Raw genomic sequence first — 27,078 nt, forward strand, 5'->3', positions numbered from 1 at the left:
CATCCCCCCTTCCTGCTTCCGGTTTGGGGGGGGGGGGGGGGTTGCCGAGCGGAGCCGGCCGGGAAAGCAGCAGCAGCAGCAGCAGCAGCAGCAGCAGCAGCAGGCGGAGGAGGAGGAGGAGGCTCGTCCCTGTCCCGCGCTAGCGGTCCCCCAGGAGGCCCCGCCAGCGGACGCGCGCGCAGCATGGGCTGCTCATGAGCTCTGACTGACTGCTCTGAGCGGGGCCGCGTCTGCCCGCCGGGCGGGCGGGGCGAGACGAGGCCGCGCGTGAGGGGGGCTGCCGCGGCACCAGGTGGGGCGCGCCGCGCGCGGGGCGGGCCCACCCCTCCCCGAGCCCTGAGTGCGGCCCGCGGCGGTTGGCGGGACGCTTGGCACCGCCCGCGACCGGCGGGGCGGGAGCCGCGGCGGGGACGGTGCTCCGGGTCGCGCCCTTCTTCCCCCCCCCCCCCCCCACCCCGGCCAAGAGCCTGGGCGGCTGCAGGGAAATAAGAGGTGGGGGGGGTCGCATCGGGCTCCTGGGGCCGCCGCGGGGTGAGACCGCTCCCTTCCTCGAGCCCCTCGGCATGGCGCTGCGCTGTAAGCAAGCAGCTGTGTTTCAGTGATGGACAATGGCCTGTGTAGAGGCGCTCTGCACTGAAATCTGTTTGCCTGAGGGATCCCAGGCAAGGGGCAAACAACAGTATTATGGTACTGCTTTGTACCTCAGCAAGTACATAAATTAAGTGTTTGCAAGCAGGTTGCCCAGAGAAGTCTTTTCTAGTACTAAGAGAAGACTTCTCCTTGCTGTCTTGTGAGAGGCAAATCATGAGTTCTTGATTCAGGGGCTTCCCCAATTAAGTATATCTAACCTCTTTGTATTTACATCCATGTGATGAAAATGTTGGCTTAACAGTTGTAACTTCTCATGATGGACCCTCTGGGGATGAAAGGTAATAGTTATGCTCAGCAAAACAGGCTGTCCACCTAACAGGCTGTCTGTCCACAGCTAGATGCTTACTAAATTGTTGGTCTGTTGGTTAGCTCCCACCAGCACCTGGAACTCTGCTGAAGTCTGTGATGGCAGAAGTAGAGGGGAATCTGTTGTGTGACTGCATCTGGGAGGGGAGGCAGGAGCATGATCTCCGGATGGTTCATGTATGATTATAGCAAAAGCCTGAAAGCCAAAGCTTCCAGGTTTCATTCTCATCCTTGCTACTGCCTCTTCTGTTTATCTTACATAGGCTGTCTCATTTTTCTTTCTTCCCCCATGTAAATGGAAGAAAACTGTTCTGTGAAGTTGCAGCTTCGTACTACTAAATGCTTTCAGATTCTCAGCTAAAGTATTTAAAGAAGGATAATGTAATAATCATTCAATTATTAGGATTAAGGAGCTTGAACAGACAGAGCCTGACTAATCATAGTTGCTCTACCCTGCAAGCTCCTTATACAAGAGCTGCTGAGACAATTGATTAGAGGACTGGTAAATCATTTTTTTGTTGACTGACTTCTCAGTGGGATGCAATAATAAACAATGGCTTACATCTGAAACTTACTCTGGCATTCAGTCTGGAGCTTATTGGACTCTGCTTTGGCTGAATCGATGCTAATTAAGCTCAGCAGCAAAACTTTGTGATCCCAAGACAGAACTTGGAAAAGAAGCCTGAAGAGACCCTCTGTATCAGTGAGTTGCCTTTGACCATGCCAAACTCTGAGGGGTTTTTTGTCTCATGGGAACTTTGAGGCATTTCTGGGTTTTGACTTCTCCTTTTTGCAGTCCAGAATGAGTAAGTGGCCAATTGCCGCCTTTTTGACTTTCAAGTGAGCTTATTAGATGATGCAATGGTTAATCCCTTGTGTTCTGTGTGGTTGGTATATATCCAGGATGTCATCAGCTTGGCATACCTCTGGTCTATTGGTAGTCCTTATGGCCCTTGCTGTCAGTATGCAGGCTGAAGAGGTGAAAGAGAAGAGCTGTGATGTGATAGGTGATGAGAGCAGCGAGTCGCAAATGGAAAAAGCCCTGCTGAAGAAACTGGAACCTCTGAGCCAAATGAGGTACAGTGCAAGCACATATCAACTCACTGCAGATCTTAGGTCAGGGAGATTGAAAACTTTGAGGCCAGACTACAGAGTGGGCTCCCCATGGTGTGGGCTGTGGCTGGCTCCCAGGGTCTTGAATGACTGCTTTCGGACTGTTCTTTGTAATTCAATAGGCTATCTGTTCTCTGCCCTCTCTTTGATGCAGGTTTAACACGACTGTGGAGCTAGGCACAACAGAAAATTACACTTATCACTTCAGGATGTGCAGGGAGGTCGACAGCTCCTTGCATGATTTTGCTGGCCTAGTACAAATCGATAGAAAGACTGGAAAGACTACAGTGGTAGGAAGAATCAATGAAACCCAGGTCTTCAATGGAAGTAAGGTTCCACCTGATAACTTGCTTACTCAGTGTCTACCTCTTGCCTTCTGGTCTGCATCTATAGCCCATGTTCTTTTTCTTGGCAGGTGACTGGATCATGCTGATTTATAAAGGGGGTGATTCATATGGTAGACACTGCAGTGGTGAGAAGAGAAGAGCTGTGATAATGATTTCTTGCAAGCAGGGGGTTACAGCGGTGAGTGACACAGGAGGTGGGAGAGGTTATCAAATGATGGTTATCAGCAGAAGGGCTTTGAGGAGGCAGTGAGGTTTTCTTCTGTCCTCCAGTATCCATTGCATAGCTGCACCAACAGTGGTAGAACTGCCTTCTTGTAAAGTTCAGCATGCCTAGACATATTTTCACATGACTTGACTTTCCCAAATCAGAGTTCATTCAGCATTATTTCAGAAGAGCGAGAAAAGGAACAGGAGTGTTTCTACCTTTTTGAGATGGACAGCAGTGTGGCCTGCCCAGCTGAGGATTCCCACCTAAGCATTGGCTCCATTCTGCTAATCATGTGAGTTATTGGAAGGGCTGTTCATTCCTAGGCCATAATCTCCAGTGCCATTTAGAAACATAGCAAATGCTGTACTAGACCAGATAATTGTAGTACAGCTGTCTGCAGCCACTGTTAAATGCTGCTGTATCTCTGAGTCTTTGGGCAGAAGTTGTTGCTTAAAGCATGATGGCGTAGAGCTGCTCTGCTCCCTATAGACATTCTCCTTCCTAGTTTACAGGCAAGCATACTGTAACATGGAAGGTATGATCTCCTAAAATTGTACCACAGCTCTTTGCCAGAGCTGGGAATTCAGGCTAGGAGTCTTGACGCTTCATTTTCTGTGTTTTTGCTTAGAGATGCTATTTTATGTGATGCTGTTGAAAGATTTATACCTGCAGATCAATATTTTAGATTCTGTCTTCCAGATTTGCTTCACTGATTGCAGTCTACATCATCGCTGGATTCCTCTACCAGCGCCTAGTGGTAGGAGCCAAGGGCATGGAGCAGTTTCCTCATTTTGCCTTCTGGCAGGATCTGGGCAATTTGGTGGCGGTGAGTGAAAAACCTTTGTATATTCCCAGCCTGGCCCATGTGTTAGTGTATGAGGAAAATGGCAGTTGGGACTTGCCTTGTCTTCATGGACTGTGTCTGGGTAGACCAACCACAGAGCAACCTGAGGCAGAAGAGGGCATGTATCTTATTCTGTAGAGTGCTTGCTTGTTAAATGTTAGTCTTGTTCCCCCCTATGGTGCTGATATCCTGTGACTGCCACATAACTACAGCATGTGCTCATTAGTGGCTAATCCTTCTCAGGTAGGAATGGTAAGCTGGGGACTGAAGTGTTCATGTCTGGTTCCCTGAAACCCTTCCTTGGTCACCTTAGACTACACTGTTTATCCTTCACTCTTGTCTCAGTGTGATGTTGCTGCATACTGTTAATTGGTACTACATTCTACCCCAGAGTTGACCAGCCTTCAAGACTGAGTAGTATCTCTGTACGCATGCTCCCCTTACCAAGACAAGTTTTTTAGGATGTGTCCCAGATAGCTCAAGGATAGACATAATCCCTTAACAAAAGAGAAGTTATAGAAGCTGCTTTGCTTTAGTGCTAAGTTAATTGCATATAGTCTGATTCCAGTGCTGTAATAACCTGTATTTGTAGGATGGCTGTGACTTTGTCTGCCGATCTAAGCCTCAAAATGCACCATCTGCATACCGTGGTGTGGGTGATGACCAGCTGGGTGAGGAGTCAGAAGAACGGGATGACCACTTGCTGCCAATGTGATAGGCTTTCAAATTTTTTTTTTCCTCCTTCCAATCTCCCTGGTGCTTGTTTAGCCAGGTGCCTCCCACACAGTTCTCCTCTCACTTCTGATTTTCTTTAAACTATTTGCTTTTACTGTTTCTTGTGTGTCACATTCTGGCATCATGAAAGCCTCTGGGTGTGAGCACCACCAGTCCCTGAAGGCATGTCTTATGAATATAATGCTGTTCTAGGCTTTCAAGGAATGCAGTAGAGCTGGGGGGAAAATGTGTTCAGAGTGGAATAGGAGACAGCAAAAATGCATATTCAGCATTCAGTATTGAGCAGGGCTGGCAGATGAATTATTGAGAAGGGCATAGATGGGTGCAAAGAGGGGGTGGGAAAGGAGACAGTGGGCTAAAACAGCTGAGATTCTAGGAGGAGCTTTTTGTCTCTTCTCTAAGGTTTAGATCTGTAAGACACTGGCTTTATTCTTCAGATGCATTTTTTTCAGCTTTTCTAGCTTTTGCACTGTTACACAAGTCACTTTCTGCCAGCATAACTTGCACAGGGTGTTCTATGCCAAACTCTCTGGGGATGGAAAAGGCATTAGCACTTCTACAGTCTTTCCTTTTCCTAATGGTAATGTGTTGAAAAGTACACACCAGTTTTCTTGAAGAGATGTAGGCTATCAAAGAATATCCTTTCAGACTGGAGAGGGAAAATGCTTGAAAACTATGGGAGTTAGAATACTGTTTCATGACTTTCTCCTTCAGTCCAAATGACATCTTTGTCTTCTTGATCACTGGGAAGCCAAAGGAAATGATGTGCTGCTAAGTAAAGGGGACATGTGTTGAAGAAGGTGAAACTGAAATCAGGGCAAAATGAGAGAGGTAGCTGCAATTTAGGTTGTTAAAAGCCTTCCTGAGGTTAACTGCCCACACTGCTCAGTCATCATCAAAATTCTGATCATGTGCTTTCTGAAGTCTCATCCTCTGGTAGAGGGTTTTTCTGTGAAGCTACTAGATCTTTCTTTCCTTTTATAAAAAGGAAATATAGATGCAAAGGATAAGAATGCTAGCACATTCAAAACTGCATAAGGGACTCCCAAGCTTACAGAGTCAGCTTGGATAAACCACTGTCCCCCTAAGCATGATTCAGGTCGGTCTTATAACACTTGCCCAGTGCAGGTGGTACTTGCATGCTGCTACTAGCTGGGAGAGAGAATTTTCCCCTGGGGCCAAGGCAGCTTCAGCTGAGTTGTAAGACTTAATTGGAGCCTTCAGGTACTTGGCACCTTGCTTTAACCCCCTCACATAAAAAGCAATTATAGACTAACAATTGCATTCTGCCATACTGTAAACTGGCAGAGACCTGTCTTCAGTCTTGAGGGTAGAGACTGTAAGCCACTGCTGCTGACAGAAAACAGGGAATAGAAAAGGTTTATGCATTCTTATACTGCAGATGCAGTCTGAACAGTTAAACTGAGAAGCGAGTGGTCCTGTCTTCTTGCTGGATTGAGTGGGCAAACAATTCCTCCTTTCTTTGACTTTTGTTATGGTCTCAATCTTTTTTGTAACATGGAAAAAATAGGAAGTCACCAAGTCTGCTGTTACTGTTTTTCATGGTGGTGTTTAAGATAATTTGGTTTTTTTTGTACAAAACAACTTTCAAAAATAAAATAATCAAAAAACTTGAACAATTCTGTGACAGCAGCTTTCTTTAGTGCCAGGACAACTTTGTTGTCACAGGTGGAGGGTCCTCACTATGTAGTGTCTTGTGCCTGAATTACTCTTGGCTGGAATGGATAACCTCTTGTTAGTACATGGTCATGGCTTCTACATTGTATCAAGCCAGTTCCCTCAACACTTGACCAGAAGCACATCTTTCTGGACTGAAACTTAAAAGCTCTGGCCATTATGGATCAGAAAAATCTCCAATGCTGCACATTTTTTCTGCAACAATAAAATCACAATAACTTGATGAAAGCTGAGGGGCTTTAATTTTTCTGGGAGGATGATATGGTCAACAGATTAATGGTCAGGTTGGGTGGTTAAAAAGTAGCTAGACTTGCAAAGCCTTAAAGTTTTTTTGTTGTTTTTTTTTTTTTAAGAACCTTGAACATATACAATGAACTTTAGCTAAGAGGTAAAACCTTTCCCTTTGGGTGAAATAAACCTAGTCCTTGGAAGGTGCTATTAACTGATATGCTGCCTTTCTACCCTGCCACAGGTTAAATTCAAAGTGAGTTTTGTTATACAAGCAACTTGCTAAAATGGTCTAAGGGCAGCCTTCCTCTGATGATTGCTGTTACAGAGGCTAATTTCCCTCCCCTAACTTCTATTAGATCTAGTGCTACTATCAGGGTACAAGAATGGCAGCATCCTTTGGGCCTACTTTTAATAGACTGCAGAATCTCTCTTAGGAGTGAGGATGTCATTACCAACATCATTACTGGCATTTAAATTAAGGCTAGGAAGTTGCTTTCACACTGTATAGCCATTTGCTAAGCACTGTACTTCCTCTCAATTTTGTTTGTCTAATGGGGTGTGAATATCTAGCCCCTTCCAAAGACCTGTAATGTTTTCCTACCCATGCTATTAGGCCTCTTCAGGTGACCCTAAAGCCCTCCTCCAACTGTAGGCACTTCCCATACAGAAGAGACTTATGTTCCACTGGAAAATTAATCTGAAACTTTGAAAAAACACAGAAGAGCTGAGACAGCATTTAGAAGATGTCTTACTTTTAGGGCACTTACCTCTTAGTGCTTTGTGTAACTTTCTCAGCTTGCTTTTTTGTTGTTTTTGTGGGGGGGGGTGTGTGTGTGTGTTTTTTTTAAAGCAGAGTTGCTTCTGGAAGAAGAGAATTCTGCTCAGCTTCATCTCCTCTGGCAAACTGTCTAGAAAACTTCAGAATATCATATTTGATCCTTAAAAAAAAATGGTGTGTGGGCTGAAAGTGAGGGTTCATTTACTCTACCACTTAGAAAGGAGAAGTAGCATTAAAGTATCAGAATTCAGTTGGTGGGAGTGTGTTTTTTTTTTCTTTCAAACTGAGGAAGAGAAATACTTGTTTTACAACAATGACAACCAAAAAAAGGAGCCTGAGGCAGGAGATGCAATCCTGCCAGCTTAAACTTTGTCCCATAAGCTCTCCTTAGGAGAATGAAGACAGACATGAACCCCCCCACAAACTGGTAAGAGAACACACACACACAAAAAAAAACCCAACCCCCAGCCCATTTTATGAAGAGCCTTAGCACTTCCGAAGACTGCTTTGGATCTGTAAATTATTCCCTAGCACAATGGCAAGACAAACCTAGTGCTGCAGGGTTCTCTAAGGTAAAGCACCCCTCTCCCCCCTTTTTTTTCCATCACCTTGAACTCAGTATGAATCCTCTTCTGACTGGCTTAAAGGGGAGCAGCTGGAGTGAACAGCTGTCACAACACTTAGCCTTCAATCTGCATCTCTACAGGAAACAAAGCTAAAGCAGCTCCTGTTGCCTTGGGCCTTCAGGTTTGGTATGCCTCCTGGATTGGCTATTAAACCCTGTTATGAACAGCCTGGGTATTTTTAGAACAGTGGAACAGAGGCAGCCCCTTTGGCTCTAACTCTCGTTTGTCCACTTCTGTCACTTGGAATTTACTTGTTCCCCTTTCTAAGTGCCTCAAGTTCTGGCACAGCAAGATTCAGAAATAACTACACAGGATCTAACAGACCTGCTGTGGCAAAAGGGACAGGGCAGTTCCCTGTCAGAAGTCTGTTAGGGCAGAAAAAAATCCCCCTCCCTTCTTTACATGGTGTATGGAAGAAGCATATTTGAAACCATGAAGAAAGAAAGAAGTTAAGGCCCAGGTGGGAGTTTTCCTCCCCCTTGTAGCACCATAAAGAGACCAAGACACAGACTTGTGCATGGCAGTTCAACTCAGTTAATTTCCTTCTCATTCTTTTTTGTATGCAACATCATGTGGGATGGTCCCCTCTTTCGCCACCCAAGCAGGACACTCCAAAGCTGTCAGCTGCACTGGGATCAGAGCAAAAGGGAGACCTCTAGCTTCAGAGCTATTAGGTCTCCTTGAGGACATTGATCTTGGCACAAATCTTGAGAGCTGGTCCCAGCTTGATGTTCATGGCACTCATGAGATGTTCCTCCTTGAGAAGCAACAGGGCCTGGCCATCAATTTCCTGTGACCGAAACTCCTCAGCAATCTCCTGGCAGCCTGTGAAGCCAAGAAAATAGCACTGAGAAACGTGTGCTCCAGGCACTCTCCTCATTCCCACTCTTGGGACAGCTAGCAGGTACAGAAAGCAGGCTAGGAATCAAACTAACCCCCCTTCTCCCACCAAGCTCTACTCCACAGGCTGCCTGAGGCCACAGGCTCCTTGAGGAATTAAGGGAGTCCACCTATATAGTCCACTCCAGGTCAGAAACTGTACAGCATGCAATAAAAGCACCAGGCACCTCATTTGGACTTGCAGGGCCTCTCACTGCCAGAAAGACAACCAACAATTTTTCCCATGCTGGATCACAGGACAGCAGGAGAGAGCTTAACTTCACCTTGCAGAGATGCAATGAACTCAGACACCTCCTCTACACTCCAACGACTAGGATTGCTGGATAGGAAGACTGGGTTGATGCCATGTACATCTGGGGTGGGTGCAGCCATAGTGGAGTTTGACAGGTCCCTCTCTCCATGACTGGCCCTCACTGACAGGGGCCCTGGAGATGTAGGGGACAAAGCCTCATCATAGCTGGAGTTATCAGAGCCGCGACTGGAATCTTCTTGGCCCTACAAGCCCACAGGAAAGAAAGAAAAGCAAAGGCATTTATAAGAAATTCACAATTAAGTGCAAAACAAGACAGTGGGAACAGCAGAAGTTGTCCCAACAGTCCCTGTCTCAGGCTGTTGGTCCAGGGGCAGCTGACACAAGAGCTCACTGATGCCAGAAGAGGCAGGATGCCTCTTTCCTCACTTCCTCTTTGCTCTTCTTTCTCTCCACCCTCCCCCAGTCCATTCATCTTCCTCATGCCAGCTCTGGAACTCATTAGATCCCTTCTACGATCTGATTAAAAACTCATTAAGCTGGAAGAAAGCTAATCAAACAGGAAAAATGTTTTGTTTTATACCAAGGCTTTCAGCTGGTCTCACTCACTGCGAGCTCTGTAACACGTGCTGCAATTAACACAGAGCAAACTGAATAAGTACAAGTATGAATTCACTATCTGCAGCTGATGCACAATTGGAACAGTTCACTGTGTCTTGTGTAATAACTGTGTCAATGTGCACTTTGCACATGCTGTATGCCTACAGATGGGTCATGCATTTCACCTCAGCTGTGAATGCATTTACAACAAGCAAAACCACACTTCACATCCTTGTCACTAAGACAGGAACAATGCAGAGGCAGAGTGAGTTAGGTCTGAACCAGTGTCTTGTGAAAGTTTGGCCTAAGCACTTGCAAGTGTCCAGGAACTCAGTCCTTGACTCAAAGAAGAGCAACCAGGACCATCCAGCAGCTAACACAGCTACAGCACAGATACAGGAGCAGAGCACGTCCATTGTAGGAAATCTGTACATCCAGCAGTGACAACTTTTACAGTGAGCTCTGCCTGGACAGAGGCAGACAGGACTATGTCCTTACCCTGTGGCGCTTGCCCTGGATCTTTGCTCGAGCAATTTCAGAGCTGCTGCGCCGTGGTCCCCGTCGGCGCACACGAGCATAGTTAACTTCCTGGAACTCCTTCATCTTCTTTCTCTGCAGCCGAAACTGATGGCTGCAGCTGACATTGTACCTCAAATAAGTAGAACCAGAGCAGCAGTTAGGAAACAGAAACTACTTAAACAGCAACTGCTTCTTCTTTCTCTAGATGGGGATAAAATTCCTCTTTACCATCAGGTTCTGTTCCTCCTCCTCCTAAGATTTCCCCTTGGAAGGAACCAGTCCAGACTTCTGACACAAGCAATATTTGGACAGAGTTTTGATCTAACATCTGAAGGGTCGATTAAGTCATTCCCCTAAGGGAAAAGAGACCCATAACATGCCCTCTACTGTCAACAGAAGATGGCAATGACTAGTCCAACTTCTCCCTATGTTCTTCTCCCTATACTTCCTTGTTTCTTTGTCTAGTACCAAAATGCAGCAGACAGCTAACAGTAAGCATTTGATTAGTCAGCTGGATGTACATCTGACTGAAAAGTGGTTCTTCAGAGCCCAGTAAGAACTTCCCCCTTCCCAGCTCATTTCCTGAACAAGTCAGAAATCCTATTTACACTCAACATCAAATCTACCTCATCCTGGTCTAAAAGCATTCACAAACCATTAGGAGATCCATCCCATGGAGGGTAGATCGGATGTACTGAAGTACTGTACACTACCTAGAGTAGAGGCACATGCCCAGTTCCAGATAATGGATAGTCAGAGAAAAGGAAGATGGTATCTTGCTATTACCTTTTAGCACAGGTCATGGAACAAAACCTCTTGGAGCCACGGAACTGGGTGGCTGGGGCATACTTTCCACAATATTCACACTTCAGCAAGTTTGCCTTCTTATCAAGCTCTAGTGAGATACAGAGATGCACACCACTTGATGGTTTGAACTGAAGCAAACCATACATCATCATTCACCATTCCACTACTGTTCCTCAGAACAGACTGACTCCAAACACTATTTTCTATTCAATATGTTATGCAGTTAGCTTGGAGAAGAATCTGGGAGAGGGGAGGCAGAAGCCCCCTAATTAGGGCCCTACGATGTTGCATAGTACAGTGTATTTCTCCTTTCATTATCCTTTTGCTGAGCAAGTAACAACTAGCATATCCCTCATATCCTACAAGGCTATGGGGAGATCTTCATCACTGCACCTCAGCTGTGTCCACACATCTTTCACAGCCTTCAAAAAGTCATTAGAGACAGGAACGTTTCAGAATCTCCCGCTTGTTACTGACATAGGTGTATTAGGTCATATTTAAGAAAAAAAAAAAGTATTATCTTGTAGCACTCAAGAAAAGGAGCTCCTATGTCTGTAGCCTGAGTTTGAGTCTCTAAAGAGTTAGCGGAAGGATAAGAAGGAATACAAGTTCATAATGTATGAAGTAGATAAAGAAGCATCAGAGAATAAAAAAACTTTAACATTTGCTAGATCTCCTGGTGCTGAAACTCACCCATAGAAGCACTGTCCCCTCCTGGGGAATTGCTGGACAGGTTTTCACTCTGTCCAGAGGGACCCCTTCCCTGCAGTGGTTTCTCAGATTCTTTCAATAGCTGAGAACAACCAACCTGGACAGGAAGAGAAAGAGTTCTGCCCATCAGTAAAGGCATCTGTGTGCCTACCACTCTGTGCGAGGTATATGCCATTTGCATCTTATTAGAGCTCAAAAGAATCCCTCTGCCTACTGGAGGAGGTGGGATGCTGAACAAAGTTATTACTCCTTCCTGACCAACAGGCTTGGCAATACTGGCTGATCTTTGATATCTGTCTTGAATATCCTGCAATTCCACTGCAGGATTTCCCCTTACTTGCTTTAACTTCACTTGCTGCTTGTTCAACATGCAGTGCATCTTTCCCTCCATTAAAACCGGAGAGAAGAACCTTCTTATAATTCCTACATAAATTATTGTTTTGAGGACTACTGAGGAAAACAATTCCCATCACTTCCCTCCAGCCCACTTTCTTTAATAACACCATTTAATACTTGCTTCATGAATGAAACCTTCCTCCTTTTCCTTCCTCTTTTCACTGCCTGTGTCTCAAGGGAAAAAGCAGACTTGGAACATGGGGAAAGAAACTCCTGTCCAAAGAAGGCAGACCACCACCCTCTCAAAAGAGATATATATCTCCTTCTCTGCAGCACTGGACACTTACCGGAAATGGCTCTGCTCCTTCCTGGATGACAAAGCCCTCTATGATGTGTGTGAGGATCTGGGGCTTCACAATGGCTTGTGGGGGTTTGGAGTCTCCCATCTGACGTGACACCATTGCCAGGTTTGGGGTGGGAGCCAGGGTGGGTGTGACTGATGTTGCTTCACTTGAGGTGGTATTTGGGGTTGCACTGGCAGCAGGATCAGATTTACCTGGAATGTTAAGACCACAGGAGTCACTGTAACCTTTGCTCTATCTACTCCTAATGTTCCCTTTGCAATATGAGATCAGATCATTAGCCAACACAGAACATAGCTTTCCTTTGCACCTCACCTCCAAGGCCACTCTTCTCCTCCATGTTTTTGGGGCTGTCTGTCACAGGAGAGGACCTAGCAGGCAGGACTGCATTGACACTGGGTGATTCCTCCTTCTCCTCCTCTGACTCTGCCTTACGCTTCACCGCTAAAGTCTGAGACTTGCCCTGTGTGAAGAAAGATGAACACATAAGCAGAAAGAGGACCCCCCTCAAATCACAGAACACCACAGATTGAAGGCAACAGGAGGGTACACCCTGCTCCATCTTCCTTCGTCTTCTGCCTAGTTCCTTCCCCAACACTCAAGCTCCCTCAGCAGTACACTCCTCTGCTTAAGAACATTTACCTAGTGGGAAGCAAAACTTAGGACATTCACCAGCACAGCAGTATGACTAGGATATGATGTCCCAATTCATCTTGATACACTGATATAACATCAAGACACTAGCACTGTCCCAGTCTCAAGGGATTACTCCAGGAAGAAGAAAGTAGAATGGCAGTCACCCACCAGTTTCCAAATAGGCCTTTAGCTATATCACTGTTTCTACAAAGGAAGAGAGTCAGAACAGTAAGGGAAACATGCTAGACAAGAGCAGAGTTGTCCTCTAGTTCTCAAAAAATCAGGGAGCCATCACAGGATTTGCCTGAAGGAGGAGTCAGAGTTTAGAAACAAACTGGTGCATTCTGCCCTTGACTACACAAGTGAAATCTCATGAAAATGAACAGTCTGAGGAGCCTGCTAAGGATACCTGGGCTAGCAAAGTGTTATTGTAACAGGGAGTTAGGCAGGCTCTAGCTGGACAGTTCAGAACAGCATGAAAGAAGCCTGTGCAGCATGAGCCATCTTCATTTTCCTCTGCATAATCTGTTGCTAGAGAAACCTTAGAAGCCTAGAACCAGCCCTAACTCTGTGGCCAATACCACACACCAAGGGGTCTCTGACCTGGTGGTATCCACACCTATCAGGGAGAAGGGAGTTCAGTCTTCATGGCCTGTTCAGCCTTGGTCTCTCTCCTGAGAGACACAAAGGAGCCAATTATTGTTAATTGTGATAGTATGTGATGAGGACATATACTCCCATTTGAAGTAGGACTGAGTCTCACCAACACATTTCATGCAAGCCTTTGAATGATCATGTGAAAGAGAATTACTTGCAGTCAATAATCCCTAGGACTGGATTGGAATTAATACATCTGAAAGGAAAAATCTCCATATTCCTTTCCCCAAAGGCCTTACACATCCCACATCACTGACCTGGGGCTGGACTGAAATTGGTGTCCTAGGAATGAACAAATAGAATCCATATGCTATCCTCCTTTTCAGTGGTGTCACTTACTGGTAACTGGACAGACTGCATGTAGAATGCTGCTGGCATCTGAGCCACAACTGGAGAGGAGGCTGTGCTCTTCACCGTGTGGGCTGTGCCTTGAACTTGCGCTAAGTTTACCCCTGTGGTGAGGGGAGGAGCTTCCTGTGAGGATGCTGGAGCAGATGATGGGGAAGCAACATGGACTTGGGAAACAGGCTGGACCACAGCTGGCATTCCCCGGGAGGTGGGCACTGCTGCAGGAATCTGAGCCAAACCCAGTGCCTGAGCTTGACCTGAGCCCTGCTGCCGTGTACCCACCACCTGCACTGGGATGTGTGGTGGAGGCTGCTGTGCTGCTGACATTTTGGCAGGCCCAAGCTGAGGTGGTTTGATGGGGGTGACCAGAGATTTTGACTGAACTGGAACAGGTGACTTGGTGGCTGGCTGGCAAGGGCTGTCCTGCTGGAGCTGAACAGGCTGTGGCTGGGACTGCAACATAGGTTGCACCACAAGGGTCTGAGCTTGTTGCTGGTTTTGAGATGAAGCTTGCTGCTGCGGGGTTTGAGCTTGCTGCTGCTGAGTCAGAGGTGGCGCTTGCTGCTGTTGCTGCTGAGCCAGCTGGAGATGGGTGGCTGTATGGAGGAGCTGGGACTGGCGGTGTTGGAACTGCTGCTGGTGATGAATGGCAATCTGCTGCTGGATCACTACTTGTTTCTGCAGGTGGATCTGCTGCTGCTGCTGTATCAGCGAGTGGGGCTGGATCTGTGTATATGTGGCTACAAACACAGGGTGGGAAAAGAGGGCAATACAGAAAATTAGCAGCAGGGCAGCTGGGAACAAAAAGAAGCAGGGATGGGAAGTGGACTTTTTAACCCCCCAGCACTGGTTCGAATTGTTAAGCTCCAAAATGACTGACAGCTTATTGGCAGAGGAGACTGGGGACTGAATGGGCTGAGATGAAATTCTCTCATTCACAGAGAGGGATAATTCCTAGAGAATAGCATCCTGGAACACTGAGGCTGGGAGGCATGTCGGGAAACCTCTCACCACTGGGCTTTCAAAAGAGACACTCTTGAGAAGGCCCAATGGGCTCAAAGAGGAGGAGCAGGTCCCCACTTACCTGAGCTGATCAATGTCTGGCTAGGTGCTGGTGTAGCTGTCCTGGTCAGGTTCATGCCCACTGTTTGCTGTCCACCACTGTCTGCTTCACCCTTCTTTGTGGCAGCATTCTCTGTTTCTGTTTGGCTTCCCTGGCTGACAGTCACTGCCTGGGCAGCTGCTATTGGTAATGGCTGAACCACCCCTGTGCCTTTCCTTTGGCAGCTTCCAGCAGGGCCTGCTGAGGATGCCTGACTCAGTCCTGTTGAGGTCTGGTTCCCACTACTTGCCACCACACTCCCAGAGACACCATTGCTGCCTGTGGCCCCCTGGCTCAAGTTGAGGGACTGGCCTGTGCTGCCAGAAGAAGCCTGAGCCACTGCCAACGTCTGGCCTGTATTTGTGGCCTGTGGTAGGCCCAAAGGCTGGGAGTTTCCTGGCAGAGCTGCCTTCTGAGCAGAGCCTTGGAGCTGGGCATTAGTGGCTGAGGTCTGCTGGCTCCTCACGGCCAAGTTCTGCACCTAGAAACACACATACAAAACAGAGTCCATTTGCTTTATGTATATTTACCTTCTGGGAGTTTAACAGAAGCAGATAACACAGATGCAATATGAGCTACTGAGATGCAGGCTAAGCTGATGTTTAAAGCCTCACACTGGAAGCTGACTAACATTGCAGGGCAAAGTTCAGATGTAGCCCTCCCAAGAAGTCTTATTAACCTAAACTCCCTTCTGCCCATCTCTGATGGAAGCTAAAGATCTCGTGGCACTTTCTGAACAGAACTTGAGGATAACACCATTCTTTACATACAGTAGATTCCATCATCAGAAACTAAAAGGCATGGGACAGCCTTCAGACCTGCCTGCCTTGCTCCTGCACTGGTAGGATCCACTTTAGCATGGCTCAGAAAGCACTGAGATTCCCCTTTAAGTTCAGCAATTCCTTTTTAATTTTTGTGCCACCTGCCTCTTCTCTCTGTGCAGGGCTTTCCACTCAGGAGGCCCTCATCTCTTCTCATGGCATGCAGCCCTTCTGATTTCTCCAGTTTCTCTCTGCATTTTGGTGCTGCCATCCTCTGTATTTACTCCCTCTCCAAATGCAGTGTTATCTTCAAGTTTGATTGTGGCTGACTTTGCTTCAAAGAAAGAGCTCCAGACAAGACAAATACGAACTAACTAACTGCAGCAGAGGCAGAAAGGAGCAGTTCAGGTTGTTCAAAAATGCCTCTGGAAATCCCCAGAATGGGAAGCCATGGCAGCTCCTTGACCTGGAGTAATATTTACAGATAAATGCAGGAGCTAAGACCCTGTGGTCTGTTCAGTCTTTGGCATCTTTACAACAGCAAACTAACTGGGTCAAGGAATACCACCACTGGCAGAGGCTCTTCACTGCAGAGCACCTGTCCCACTGAAAACTGGACACAGAACCCACAATTCTTTCCACAAAAGGACAACCAAGAAACTGCGAAGACAGGATTGAGCCAGTCTGTGGTTCACCCAAGAAATTTTAAGCAGAAATTAATCCTGTCTTTGAAGGCAAAAAGCAAATATAGAAACATAGTAGCAAGAGTGAACAGACCCTCCTGCATGCAGCAGTTATAGGGCTACAGGATGGGGATAAAATAGAGCTAATCCTCTACACAGGGAGGACTGGAGACAAAGACCAGAGTGTGGGGTAACTGAGTGCAGGACAGAGGGGAGGACCCTGGGAGGGGGTATCACTGACCTGGTCTGTGTCCGCATGGACCCCAGGAGACTGAGTGGGTGGTACCTCCTGCTGGACAGCGGCCACGGCCCCATTAGGCATCAGGATGAGTTGGGAGGCAAGAGGCACATTACGGCCCAAGGTCCGGTTTACCTGCAACAGGTTTCCCAGCTGCGGCTGTTGGGGAAGGGTCAGGTGATGTGGAACGAAAGGAATGGAGAGGAGGAGAGAAAGAAAGACAGCAAACCACAAGCAAACAGATTACAAAGCAACACTGGGCTGCAATGTCACACGCTGCAAAACCCCCAACCCTCCTTGCACTGTAATGCTTAGCACAACCTGCAGGAGCAGGAAACTGGAAACAATTTCCTTATGGAAATGAGTGATCTTCTATCAAATGTGGGCCTAGGCCAACTCCCACAGACTGCCCAAGACTGGCTAGAAGGCTGGGGTATAATTTTCAGATATATATCCTGGACTGGTTGAGAAGCAGGGATACAAGATGTACATCCAAGACAGGGGCTGTTTGAAAAGAAGGGGATTACAGTCTGTACCTAAAGCCAGCTAAAATCAGCTGAACAGCAGAAAATATATTTCAGGTAGATAACCACACTCTAGATTAAATCTGATAATAATCAATGTTTTGTATATAGCAGCACCTCAAACTGACTTAAGGGATGAGATATTTGTTCACATCAGTCTATGCTCCCAGACTTGCTTGAATCCTGACTTATGTGCCTGAGCTCAGCAGTGGTTGAAGAGAGTAATTTACCAGACATATATCTGTTCCAGCATTGAATGAGAAAAATAGATTTATTTCTGTGAGCTATACTCAATCTAGGATATATATTTCACATTTATACTCTAGTGAGAAGTGCCATGGGATCTTTAACATCTATGCAGAGCAGAGACAAATATGATTCTTCAGGATCTCACCTGCACACCCCTAAACCACACAATATAAAGCTCATCTACCCTCAAAAGCTGAGTCCAGAGTCAAACCTGTGGTTTCAGGGACAAAAGATTCTCCATTTGCATTTAAAATACATCACGTGGTCCCTAAAGCTGGAGTTAGTCCAGAGGTAAGAATTTATGCTCATAGTCCCACACAGCAAAATGGGGTTCATGATCAGGACATGCTTTGTGTATAAGTCTCTTACCCGGAGATACATCTGGGCCTGTGACTGGTTGAGAGGTGGTGAGGTGGTATTCCCAAGGAGCACAGACTGCGTCAGGGTTGTGGCACTGGGGGAACTCACACTCTGTGAGCGACTGATCAGCTGCGCAGCTGATGTGGTGGCTAGGTTGATCTTAAAAGAGAGAAAAGCCCCAAATGACATGAGAAATGATGGGGACAAAGACACAAGTACAAATTCTCTCATTGGGGCACAGTCAGAACAGGCATTTTACAGCTTTTCCCTGCATCATCCTGCACGGGGGACAAGAAGAAAGAAACTATTGTCTTAAGGGGCTATGCAATCTAAACTTCTGGCTAGTTTAGATTTGTATGCTGAACCTGAGTATCACTGTTAACATGCAACTTTACAGAGATCCCCCCCCAAAAAAAGTCTTTCTCCAGCCTCTTAAGAAAAAAAAAATATATATATATATTTTATATATATATATATATATATATATATATTAATCTACCCTACAAACTCTTCCATTCTTTAAATAAGATTCCTTAATATAATTCCTCAATACTCAAGACAAACCCAGACCTCCTCTCACTCAACAAGCCACTTTTCCTGGGCCCAAGAAAGAAAAGAACAATCCCTTTCAAGCTCATCTTAACTCCTTCTCCTTCTTAGAAGTCTTGATCCTCTCCTAATCCATGATAATGTATTCTCAAAGCCTCAGCAATAAGAAACCAGTTTCTACCTTTCCAGCTAAGGGGCCTCGCTCACTCAGAAACCTTCTCCTGCCTCCTCAACCCCCACCAATAATGACAGCACCCCAAATCTTCAAAATTGTCTGTATCTTGAGGATTCCCAGCAGCCTTAGCAGACGGATTTTCCTGGCTGATTTCCTTTCTAAAAGGACAAAGAGGAGAAAGAACAAGCAGGGCAAGGCTTTGGTATGTCTGGGGAAGCAATTACTTACAGAAGCCTGGGTAGTGGTGGTCTGTTGTGGGGTGCTGGTGTTGGGGGAGCTGGCCTGTCTACTGGCTGCAATTGTAGCCTGCAAGAGAGATGGGCAGAGAAATGAGCACCTGGAACAAACCTTTAAATCCAATCCAAATATTTGGCTTGGCCAGAACACCTCATCCCATCATCACTACCTTCTCCCATTCCTGAGAACTGGAACACAATATAATGACTACAAATCTCTTGCCATGCCCTACAAAACAGGTGTAGCAACTCAGCAGGGTACCTCCTCTTCCCCAACCAGTTCAGTCCTGTACATCACCCAAGGCAGTAGACAACAGACACTTACAGTGTGTGACCTCCAGTCCTCCACCCAGGGGTATATATTCTACCACTGCCCCAGCTTGTCACGCTACAAACTACAACCCTCATCCTGCTGCTCCAACCCGCTCCAACCCCACAACATTAACACTATGCTGGCAAGTTGTGCAAGTTAGTAACAGGTGTGCAATGATACTACTCCAGGCAACAAACTTCTGATTACAGCACATATGATTGGTGGAAGAGGGTAAATAATAGGTAACTTTTTCTGTCCTATATGATCCCATGGCAAGTGCCCTGCGTGGGTAATAAGTTCAGTTAGTCTATAACTAAGATTTCTGTGAAACTGGCAAGAGGATTCTATTCCCCCTGCACTATAAAGCTGCAGGTAGGGATTTGAGAACTACTCTTGAGGAAGGTAATCCTCCCCCTCTACTCAGCCCTGGTGAGGCCTCATCTGGAGTACTGTGTCCAGTTCCAGGCTCCCCAATACAAGAGAGACATGGAGCTACTGGAGTGAGTCCAGCAAAGGGCTACGAAGATGATTAAGGGACTGGAGTATCTCTCATATGAGGAAAGGCTGAGAGAGCTGGGCCTGTTCAGCCTGGAGAAGAGAAGACTTAGGGGAGATCTTATCAACGTGTATAAATATCTGAAGGGAGGGTGTAAAGGGGATGGGGTCAGACTCTTTTCAGTGGTGTGCAGCAATAGGACGAGAAGCAATGAGCACAAACTGAAATACAGGCAGTTCCGTCTGAACATGAGGAAAAACTTCTTTACTGTGAAGGTGACAGAGCACTGGAACAGGTTGCCCAGAGAAGTTGTGGAGTCTCCACCCTTGGAGATATTCAAAAGCTGTCTGGACACAATCCTGTGCAATGTGCTCTAGGTGACCCTGCTTGAGCAGGGGGGTCGGACTAGATGATCTCCAGAGGGTCCCTTCCAACCTCAACCATTCTGGGATTCTGGGATTCCTGAACTGATATCCGAGAACTGCAACTACTGATGAAGATGTTACACAGAGAGAATACTATTGTCACATCACACATAAAATTCATCTTCAACCGAGGATAAAGTCTGACAGGTAAACAAAGTTGCTAAAAAAAAACCCTGCCTGACAGTTAGGCATTATACATCATTTCAATTTATACAAACAGATCTCAATTAAAGAAACACATCCCTTGCTGGAGAAGACCTTCCCCAGATCCATCTTGCTAGTAACTGATAAAGAAAAAATGGGATCCTAAGCATAAAGACAAAAAAATTCAGAGGACACGGTGTGAAATTTCATGCACACAAGACCACATGCATTCTCAGAGAAACAACAATCCATGGTTCATTTTAAGACAGTTTTAAAATGCTCCTTTATCCACTACTGATGTAATCATCCATTTTTTATTTAAAGGAGGTGAAGGGGTTAATCATATGCCTCCAGAAAGTATGTTCCCTTATGGGGATCCCAGATTGTATCTTGTCCTGCTCTTTAACTGAAAGTCAAATGGATATTTCCATCTAGCTTCCTGTTTCTTAGTTGTTTGCATTACCTTTAAATACAGGTTTAGGGACTAGTTGTCTAATCATGAATCAGGACCTCATCCTACAAGTCACTGCATAAACAGAGAATGAAGCTCTTTCCCAGAGAGGAATTCCTTTCCTTCTGCCCCTTGGCAACTCACCTGCTGGACAGCTGCCAAGCTGTGAAGCTGGGCACTGTTAAGCTGCTGCTGGAGCATAAACTGATGGAAGTATTGGGCTGCATTAGGCTGTCTCTGGAGTGCCTGAAGGGCCTGGAGAAAGAGGAAAACCCAATGTCAAAAATATCGTGCCCATGAAACGTGATTAAAGAGAGAAATCAGGATCTAAATAACAGCCACGAGACATCCCTGGTCCCCATGAAAAAAGTGAAGCCACCAGATTAGAGCATCAAAATACGTAGTACAAGTACAAATTCAGTAACAGACTGAATCATAGGTGTATTCCCAGACAGCAGGAAGTATACTTGTAAGACTAAAAAAAAACTCTTGGAATTTGGAGATGTGCATAGTTGAGTGGGAAGACAGACCAGTGTTCCTATATAGTACAGATATTTCAGAGGAACTGGGATGATAAACTGAAAAACTTGCTATACAACAGCAGGCTAAGATCAATCTATTGGATCACAGAACTGATTAAATATAAGAGGCTGGACACTGGAGGAGTCACCTACAAAATATGAAGCAGAGCATCAGGCTATATGGAGTAAATATCTGGCCTAGCACAAGAATTCCTAAATCTGAAAACATGACAATCCTCTAAGCATGCTCCTACCTTGACACATGACAGCTCAGAGCAATACAGAAGGGCTCACTGCCACCTTCCATGGACAAACATCCAGTTCTATAACATAGCAGTGCCTTACCTGTACCGCCTGTCGCTCATACAGAGACATTTGTGATATCTGAGGACGGGTGCTTCCTCCAGAAGTGGAGCTCCCACTGGTGGAACTGGAGTTCTGTTCACTTTCAGTCTCCATGGTGACAGGATCCCGGGAGCTCAGACTGAGACTGACTCCAGACCTAAATCAAGAGAATTAGAAAATAAGTCATGCTAGAAAAAAGAACCAAACTGTATTTCATTGCATTATACAGCACTAATCTTCTTACACTGCTTTGCCACGTCACAAGGGGCTGGGGATACCGGGGGTCTGAAACCACCCAGAATTTTTTATTACCACAGTGAAAAATATAATGTACACATTCTCACATTTTTATTGCCATACTGCAGTGGAAGCTACAGCTATCCTGAATTCTTAAAAAGGCAGAGCGATAACTACCAGCTTCAGCTTATTCAGACAATCATTTGGTTTACAGATCTGATCACCTCTACTTCAAGGCTAGTAAATTGAGGCAAATTACACTGTGCTTCTAGTCTCCCATTTCACTTTCCCAACTTGTGATCCCCCTTTTCTCTAGCCCCAGAAGAAGTAAAATTATCCCACAACTCCACAGTCCTGCTGCAAATTTACCAATTCAGTCCCTCCTTCTCACAGTTTAGCCCCCAACCCCTAATTATTCTTTCTTTCTCCGATCACATGCACTTCTGGGTACTCATTGTTCCTGACAGTTCATAACTCAAATATTAGACTGGAACCTGTCATCTGTGGTGGCAAGTTGCTTAAAGGAGGAATGGAATGAGAGCAGAGTGAATAAACTGATCACTAGGAACAAATGCGAGGGGAAAACTTCTGAGGAGGTCATGAAGGGCCAGATATCTTCCAGCAGCAGAAAGATGGGTTGCGGTGAACTACAGGACTGAGAAAAGATCGGAGAAGGCTTTCATCAGCCAAGAGGAAGAAAAGCAAGACTGCAAAGAATGTTCAGCAGAAGAGTAACACATGGGGATGATCAGGGAGTTTCCTCCAGCAAGATACATGGGTATATTGGGAATAATAGTAGGAGGGATTAGAGCCAGAAAAGGGCAAGAGCAAAAGTGATTAATTTATTCAATGGAATTCCTTTGAAAAATGGATTTCCTAGAAGCAAACCATCCCATGTAAGATTTTAAAATATCTTCCAATAGTCTGGATAACACTAACAGCTTTTGTTTGTTTCCAACAGCACCAGCTGGCTCCTCTGCAGCCTACCTGATACACCTCTGAATAAGACCCCCTGCACTTCCAAGATCTCATAGCACTAGCATAGATATTAGACCTTTTCAAATCCAGAAATTATGGGCTTCACAGCTTCACTCACAGCCTTCACTCTTCTTCACACCACTTTTTCCAGGCGACTAAACAAACAGACCAGCACAACAGAAAAGGAAGTACAGTAATTTTCTCTTCCAGACATAAGTTCTTAAATTCTGGAATGTTGTTAAGGGCAGCAGGTGACTTTAAGTAAAGTACAACAGTAGCATTAACACTGCTGAGGAAGGCTGGCTAAATCAGGGAACTGCTGCTCCAAATTTATTCCTTGAAATCTAGAAAAAAAAAAAAATCTATTTTCAATAAGCACATAGCTGCTGTTCCAGTTCTGGCTTCCCTGTGCGTCTTTACCTCTGCCCCTAAGTACTGCTCAGGGATCTCCCTCCAATTCTAACACTACCTGCCTGTACTGCTTAAGCAGTACCATCAGTAATTCTACCCTGCAATCATCTTTTCCCCAACTGTGAGACACAACCTCCTAATTGGCCACTGTCTTCATGCACAACTCTGTTACAGTTAGAAACAGTTAGTCAATAAGCCTACCAAGAACATAAAAGCTCTGGAGAAGACAATTGCCTTAAAGTTTTTCCCCCTGGGGCAGCACCACAACTAAACGAAGCCTGAAAATAAATTAATTGAGCAATTGAGAAGGGAGAGAATACAGACTGTTACAAAGGAAGAAACTGGGGTAAATACATGAAGTACACTGAATGGGGTTAAAATGCGAGACAGAGTGAAGCTACAAACATTACAACCAAGTTATCTAATAGCTCTGCTACCATTAGAAGGGGGAAATTCCTGTTCTCTTGCCCACCCTCAACCTCCCCTTGCAGGTTCTTCCTACACTTACCTTGCTTCTGGTACTCACTAGATCCCTCCATCAGTTGATTCAGCTTGCTAACTTGGCAGAAAAACTAACCTAAACAAACAAAGGACATCATTTTCCATTGGGTCAGTGATTTGAATCAGATCACTTGTGATCCCACAAGTGCAAGTGAGAGAAAAGGGAAGGAGGAAGCAGCAGGCAAGGAAACTAAGCAAGCTGTTAGATCTGCTTAGCTGTAGCATGTAACCTTACCCTCAACAGCTGCACTAGGAGGAGAAACCTGGCTTCTGACATGGTGCTCTGCTCACTAATGTCTGTTTCCTTGGTATACAACAGTATCGATGCTCAAGATTTCCAGCATTTTTTGAGAGTTTCACATTGATCTAGATTTTCTTAAAATCAGGCTGTATCATAAATGGAATCCTAGTGAAACACTGGTACCTTTGGGGTGGGAGGCATCAAAAAAAATGGTCTCTGTGTAAGCAAAAGGCTTTTCGGGGACACTGATAAAGCATCATATTGCCCCTTTGCAGAAGGATGATGAGAATTTTAACAGTCACTCATAACATGCAAGGTTATCCAACAAAATCCTTTCCAAATACAAAAATCAAGCAGCATGGTACTTCAGCAAGCAAGTGAATGCAGTTCCATGTTAGGGTAATCCGACCCAAAAACAGGCTACCCCCACACAAGATAGCCCTGATTTCACCCTCTCCCTCCACACACTCCCCTCCTCCAAGCACATCTTCCAGGATCCTCCTCCTACATCAGTCTAGTAATCACCAAGCTGCCAGACTACTTGATTCAGCTGCTGCTCCATAAGAAGATATATAATCTATCAAAAACAACCAAATGATTGTTTTTCCCAATAGACTGAGTTAACCAACTCACCTTGCAAACATAATCAGTATATCCCAAGCAAAAGAATGAGGTAAAATATGTGGCCATTATAGGGAATTAACCTTTGAAGAAGAGCTAAATTGGATTAAACCTAATACAGAACTGCACCCTAAGAGACCGACACGTAAGAATACAAAGGCCTATTAATATCATGACAGCGATGACAGCACCACAAAAAATGAAGAAAAAGGGAGAAAGCTAGCTCATGGAGTAGTACAAGCATGAGAACATGGGCTCAGTCTACAGCCTAACGTGCACTGCTGATTTCAACACTTAACAAGAGGAATACGGGTAGCCTGTCTACAATTTCTTAACCTTTCTCAAGTGCAACAACAGAAAATCCAGGCCAAACATCTACGCTAGCCACAGAACACTAGGTAGGAGGTAAAAAAGTCTTATCTGCTTACCCCACCCATTCCTCCGCACACAGGATTGCTGCCTGCAGAATACTTTCTAACTTTACAACTGATTTTGTAGCTTCATCCTTGGAAAACCAAGTCAGTGAACAAGCAAGATTTGCACAGGATGGCCCACAAGATTTAGAAGGAAAAATTAACTACCAAGACTATAGCACACCCATCTCTCCTCATGTTGTTACCATAGTTCCCTATGGCATACTCTCCAAACTTCAGAAGCAGAGAAGTGAAACTGCAGGGACAGATGCATTTGCCTTCTGACGCTTTGGAAGCAGTCAGCACGATCCTACAGCACTGCACAAGCTGTGCATGGGAACACTACCACCTATTCCACACTTGCATCTGCTCTGCACACCTGTGCTTCTAACGCAAATGTCCACCAGACGCCTCGCAAATAAAGCAGGGCACAAGTTCTCGAGAAGCGCACAGCGCAACCCCAGCTCCCACGTTGCTCTCAACTCCAAGAGCAAACTTGAGCGAGTGCTGGCTCTATCCAACAGAGGGTGTGCACGCGTCCGTACGCGCTCCGTGCGCAGACACTTCATTACAACACGTATATACAATGCAACACGGCCCCACTGCAGAGGGAGGTGGGGAAACCGCCGCAGAATGTTAGCGATGACGGGGGGCAGGGAATGAAAGAAACACAAATTTTTAAAGCAAAGTGAACAGCGTGAAGGAACGAGAGACTCCAGAGTTACTTGGACGGCGGGAGCGGGGCTGAAAGGTGAAGTTGCTCCGTCTGCTGCTCCCGACGCCCAGCGCAGCCCGATGCGGGGCAGGGTAGACAATGGCTGCTCCACAGGCGCTGTCAACTTAGAGCCCGCCCTGACCCCGAGAAACTCTCCTCGCCGCGGCCGCCCGCAGAGGCCCGGCCTCACCTGCGCCTGCCCGCACCCGCAGCGCCCCGCGCCCGCCGCGGCGCCGCCCCCCCGACGCGCCCGCCGGGGGCCGCGCCGCCGGCACAGGCGTTACCGGAGCCAGGGGCCGCCGCCGCCGCCGCCGCCGCCTGACACGCCCCCACGCGCGGGCGGGCGGGCGGGCGGGTGGGCGGGCAGTCGAGCTGCCGGGCCGAGCCAGGCCGGGCGGGGTCGAGGCGGCCCGGGGCCCCGCCGTTCGGGGAAGGAGGCGGGAGGGGCGTTACCTCACATGAGCTCCCCACGGCCCCGGCCCGGCAACGGCCTCATAGGGCAGCCCCAGGGCCCTGCGCGACTGCTGGGGCTGGGGCTAGGGCTAGGGCTGGCGAGGCGGGGCGACGGGGGCGGAGCCAGCCCGCGCGCACCTCGCCCAACGCTCTGCAAGCGCCGCGGCCTCGGCCGGTTCCGCCCCGCCCCCTGCCCCTTTTTTTTCTTTTTTAATATGTTGGCCTCTGAGGCCCCCCGCTCTCCGTCACTTCCTCCCTCGAGGCTTTTCCGGGGCACGTGATCCCCCTCCCACAGGCGCCGCTTGTCGTTGCCTTGGCGATGGGGGCCGGGGCGTGTCGGGGGGCTGGGGCCTGTCGAGAGGCCGCGCTCGGTGGGGACAGCGGGGAGAAGAAAGCGCGAGCCGGTCACGCCGCTTCCCGCCCCCCTCGTCCGCCGGCGGCCGGCGGCGCTGACGGGGAGGGGTTCGGGTCTGCTGCCGCCGCTCCCTGCTGGGCCTGGAGATGTCTAAAGGGCTGGGGCCGGCGCGGCGCGGGGCGCTGGCAGGAACATGGGGCTCAGCCGAGCCCGACCCGCTGCTGCTGCATCCTGGCCACTGTTTTGTGGCAGTGTCACAGGCAGGGAAACAGCTGGGGAAATGCATGCAGGGGAGAGCTCATGTCCATAGTACATGGTTTTTATTCTTAATTCTTCGTTTGAATTAAATGACTCAAGGTGTTGAAAACCATCTGTGCTTCCCATGCAGCCCTGAAAATTCTTTCCTGTCATGTGCTGCCCCAGATGCACCGTGTCCCTCACCCTTCAGATTCTGTCGAACCAAAAGGCTTTAGCCAGGCCTCAGTTTCTGCCATCTCCTAGCCCACTGCCTCAGAAGGTTGCAGGGGAAGGGGACAAAGGGACCAAAGACAGGCTGGGGTCATGATAAGCATCATGACCTGGCTGTGCAGCTGGCACCCAGTACTTTTCTTCATTCAGGGCAGGTGCCCTCTCTGCTGAGACACACTTTGCTATTGGTCCTTCTGGAGACTTGTTCACCTTATTAAACATTAGTAATTTTATGTAGGTTGTTAGCTGTTTATCCTAGTATTTGGAACAAACTGTGGTGAACTAACAGGACACAGTGGTAATAACCATTACTGGAATGATTTCTGGCCAAGTGACGTGGAGCATGTGTACAGGTGCACAGTGGGGAGTATAAAGAGACCTAAGTGTCAGGGCTTACTGGCAACTTTTAGTCATGAGAAGAGAAGATATGCTGTGCAGCCACTTCAGCAT

General features: G+C 46.8%; 2 protein-coding genes across 9 annotated transcripts; one reads left to right on the forward strand and one right to left on the reverse strand.

The window, feature by feature from the left end:
- Nucleotides 1–65: 65 nt before the first annotated feature.
- On the forward strand, nt 66–5,844 carry M6PR (mannose-6-phosphate receptor, cation dependent). Of its 3 annotated transcripts, none has more exons than XM_067303844.1 (7): nt 66–292; nt 1,861–2,034; nt 2,225–2,397; nt 2,486–2,595; nt 2,787–2,917; nt 3,325–3,451; nt 4,062–5,844. In XM_067303844.1, the coding sequence occupies exons 2-7, from the start codon at nt 1,862–1,864 to the stop codon at nt 4,182–4,184; spliced, it is 837 nt and encodes a 278-aa protein (XP_067159945.1). In that variant the 5' UTR covers nt 66–292; nt 1,861; the 3' UTR covers nt 4,185–5,844. The 3 variants fall into 3 exon arrangements, with proteins under 3 accessions (XP_067159945.1, XP_013811685.1, XP_067159936.1); XM_013956231.2 differs by lacking the exon at nt 66–292 and adding an exon at nt 488–1,660; XM_067303835.1 differs by lacking the exon at nt 66–292 and having other exon boundaries at nt 488–2,034.
- A 1,313-nt stretch (nt 5,845–7,157) lies between these two features.
- PHC1 (polyhomeotic homolog 1) lies at nt 7,158–25,896 on the reverse strand. Of its 6 annotated transcripts, XM_067303791.1 has the most exons (17): nt 23,598–24,213; nt 23,370–23,438; nt 22,527–22,794; nt 21,236–21,392; nt 20,514–20,624; nt 18,533–18,610; nt 17,590–17,739; nt 16,451–16,606; nt 14,748–15,246; nt 13,655–14,403; nt 12,338–12,485; nt 12,008–12,216; nt 11,307–11,421; nt 10,593–10,701; nt 9,786–9,936; nt 8,701–8,932; nt 7,158–8,362 (listed from the first exon to the last, which is right to left on the reverse strand). In XM_067303791.1, exons 4-17 carry the CDS (start codon nt 21,347–21,349, stop codon nt 8,208–8,210), a joined length of 2,976 nt encoding a protein of 991 aa, XP_067159892.1. In that variant the 5' UTR covers nt 21,350–21,392; nt 22,527–22,794; nt 23,370–23,438; nt 23,598–24,213; the 3' UTR covers nt 7,158–8,207. The 6 variants fall into 6 exon arrangements, with proteins under 6 accessions (XP_067159892.1, XP_013811682.1, XP_067159908.1 ...); XM_013956228.2 differs by lacking the exon at nt 22,527–22,794; XM_067303807.1 differs by lacking the exons at nt 22,527–22,794; nt 23,370–23,438; nt 23,598–24,213 and adding an exon at nt 25,806–25,896.
- Nucleotides 25,897–27,078: the final 1,182 nt, after the last annotated feature.

This window comes from Apteryx mantelli, chromosome 1, assembly GCF_036417845.1.
Source record: "Apteryx mantelli isolate bAptMan1 chromosome 1, bAptMan1.hap1, whole genome shotgun sequence".
Taxonomy (NCBI): domain Eukaryota; kingdom Metazoa; phylum Chordata; class Aves; order Apterygiformes; family Apterygidae; genus Apteryx; species Apteryx mantelli.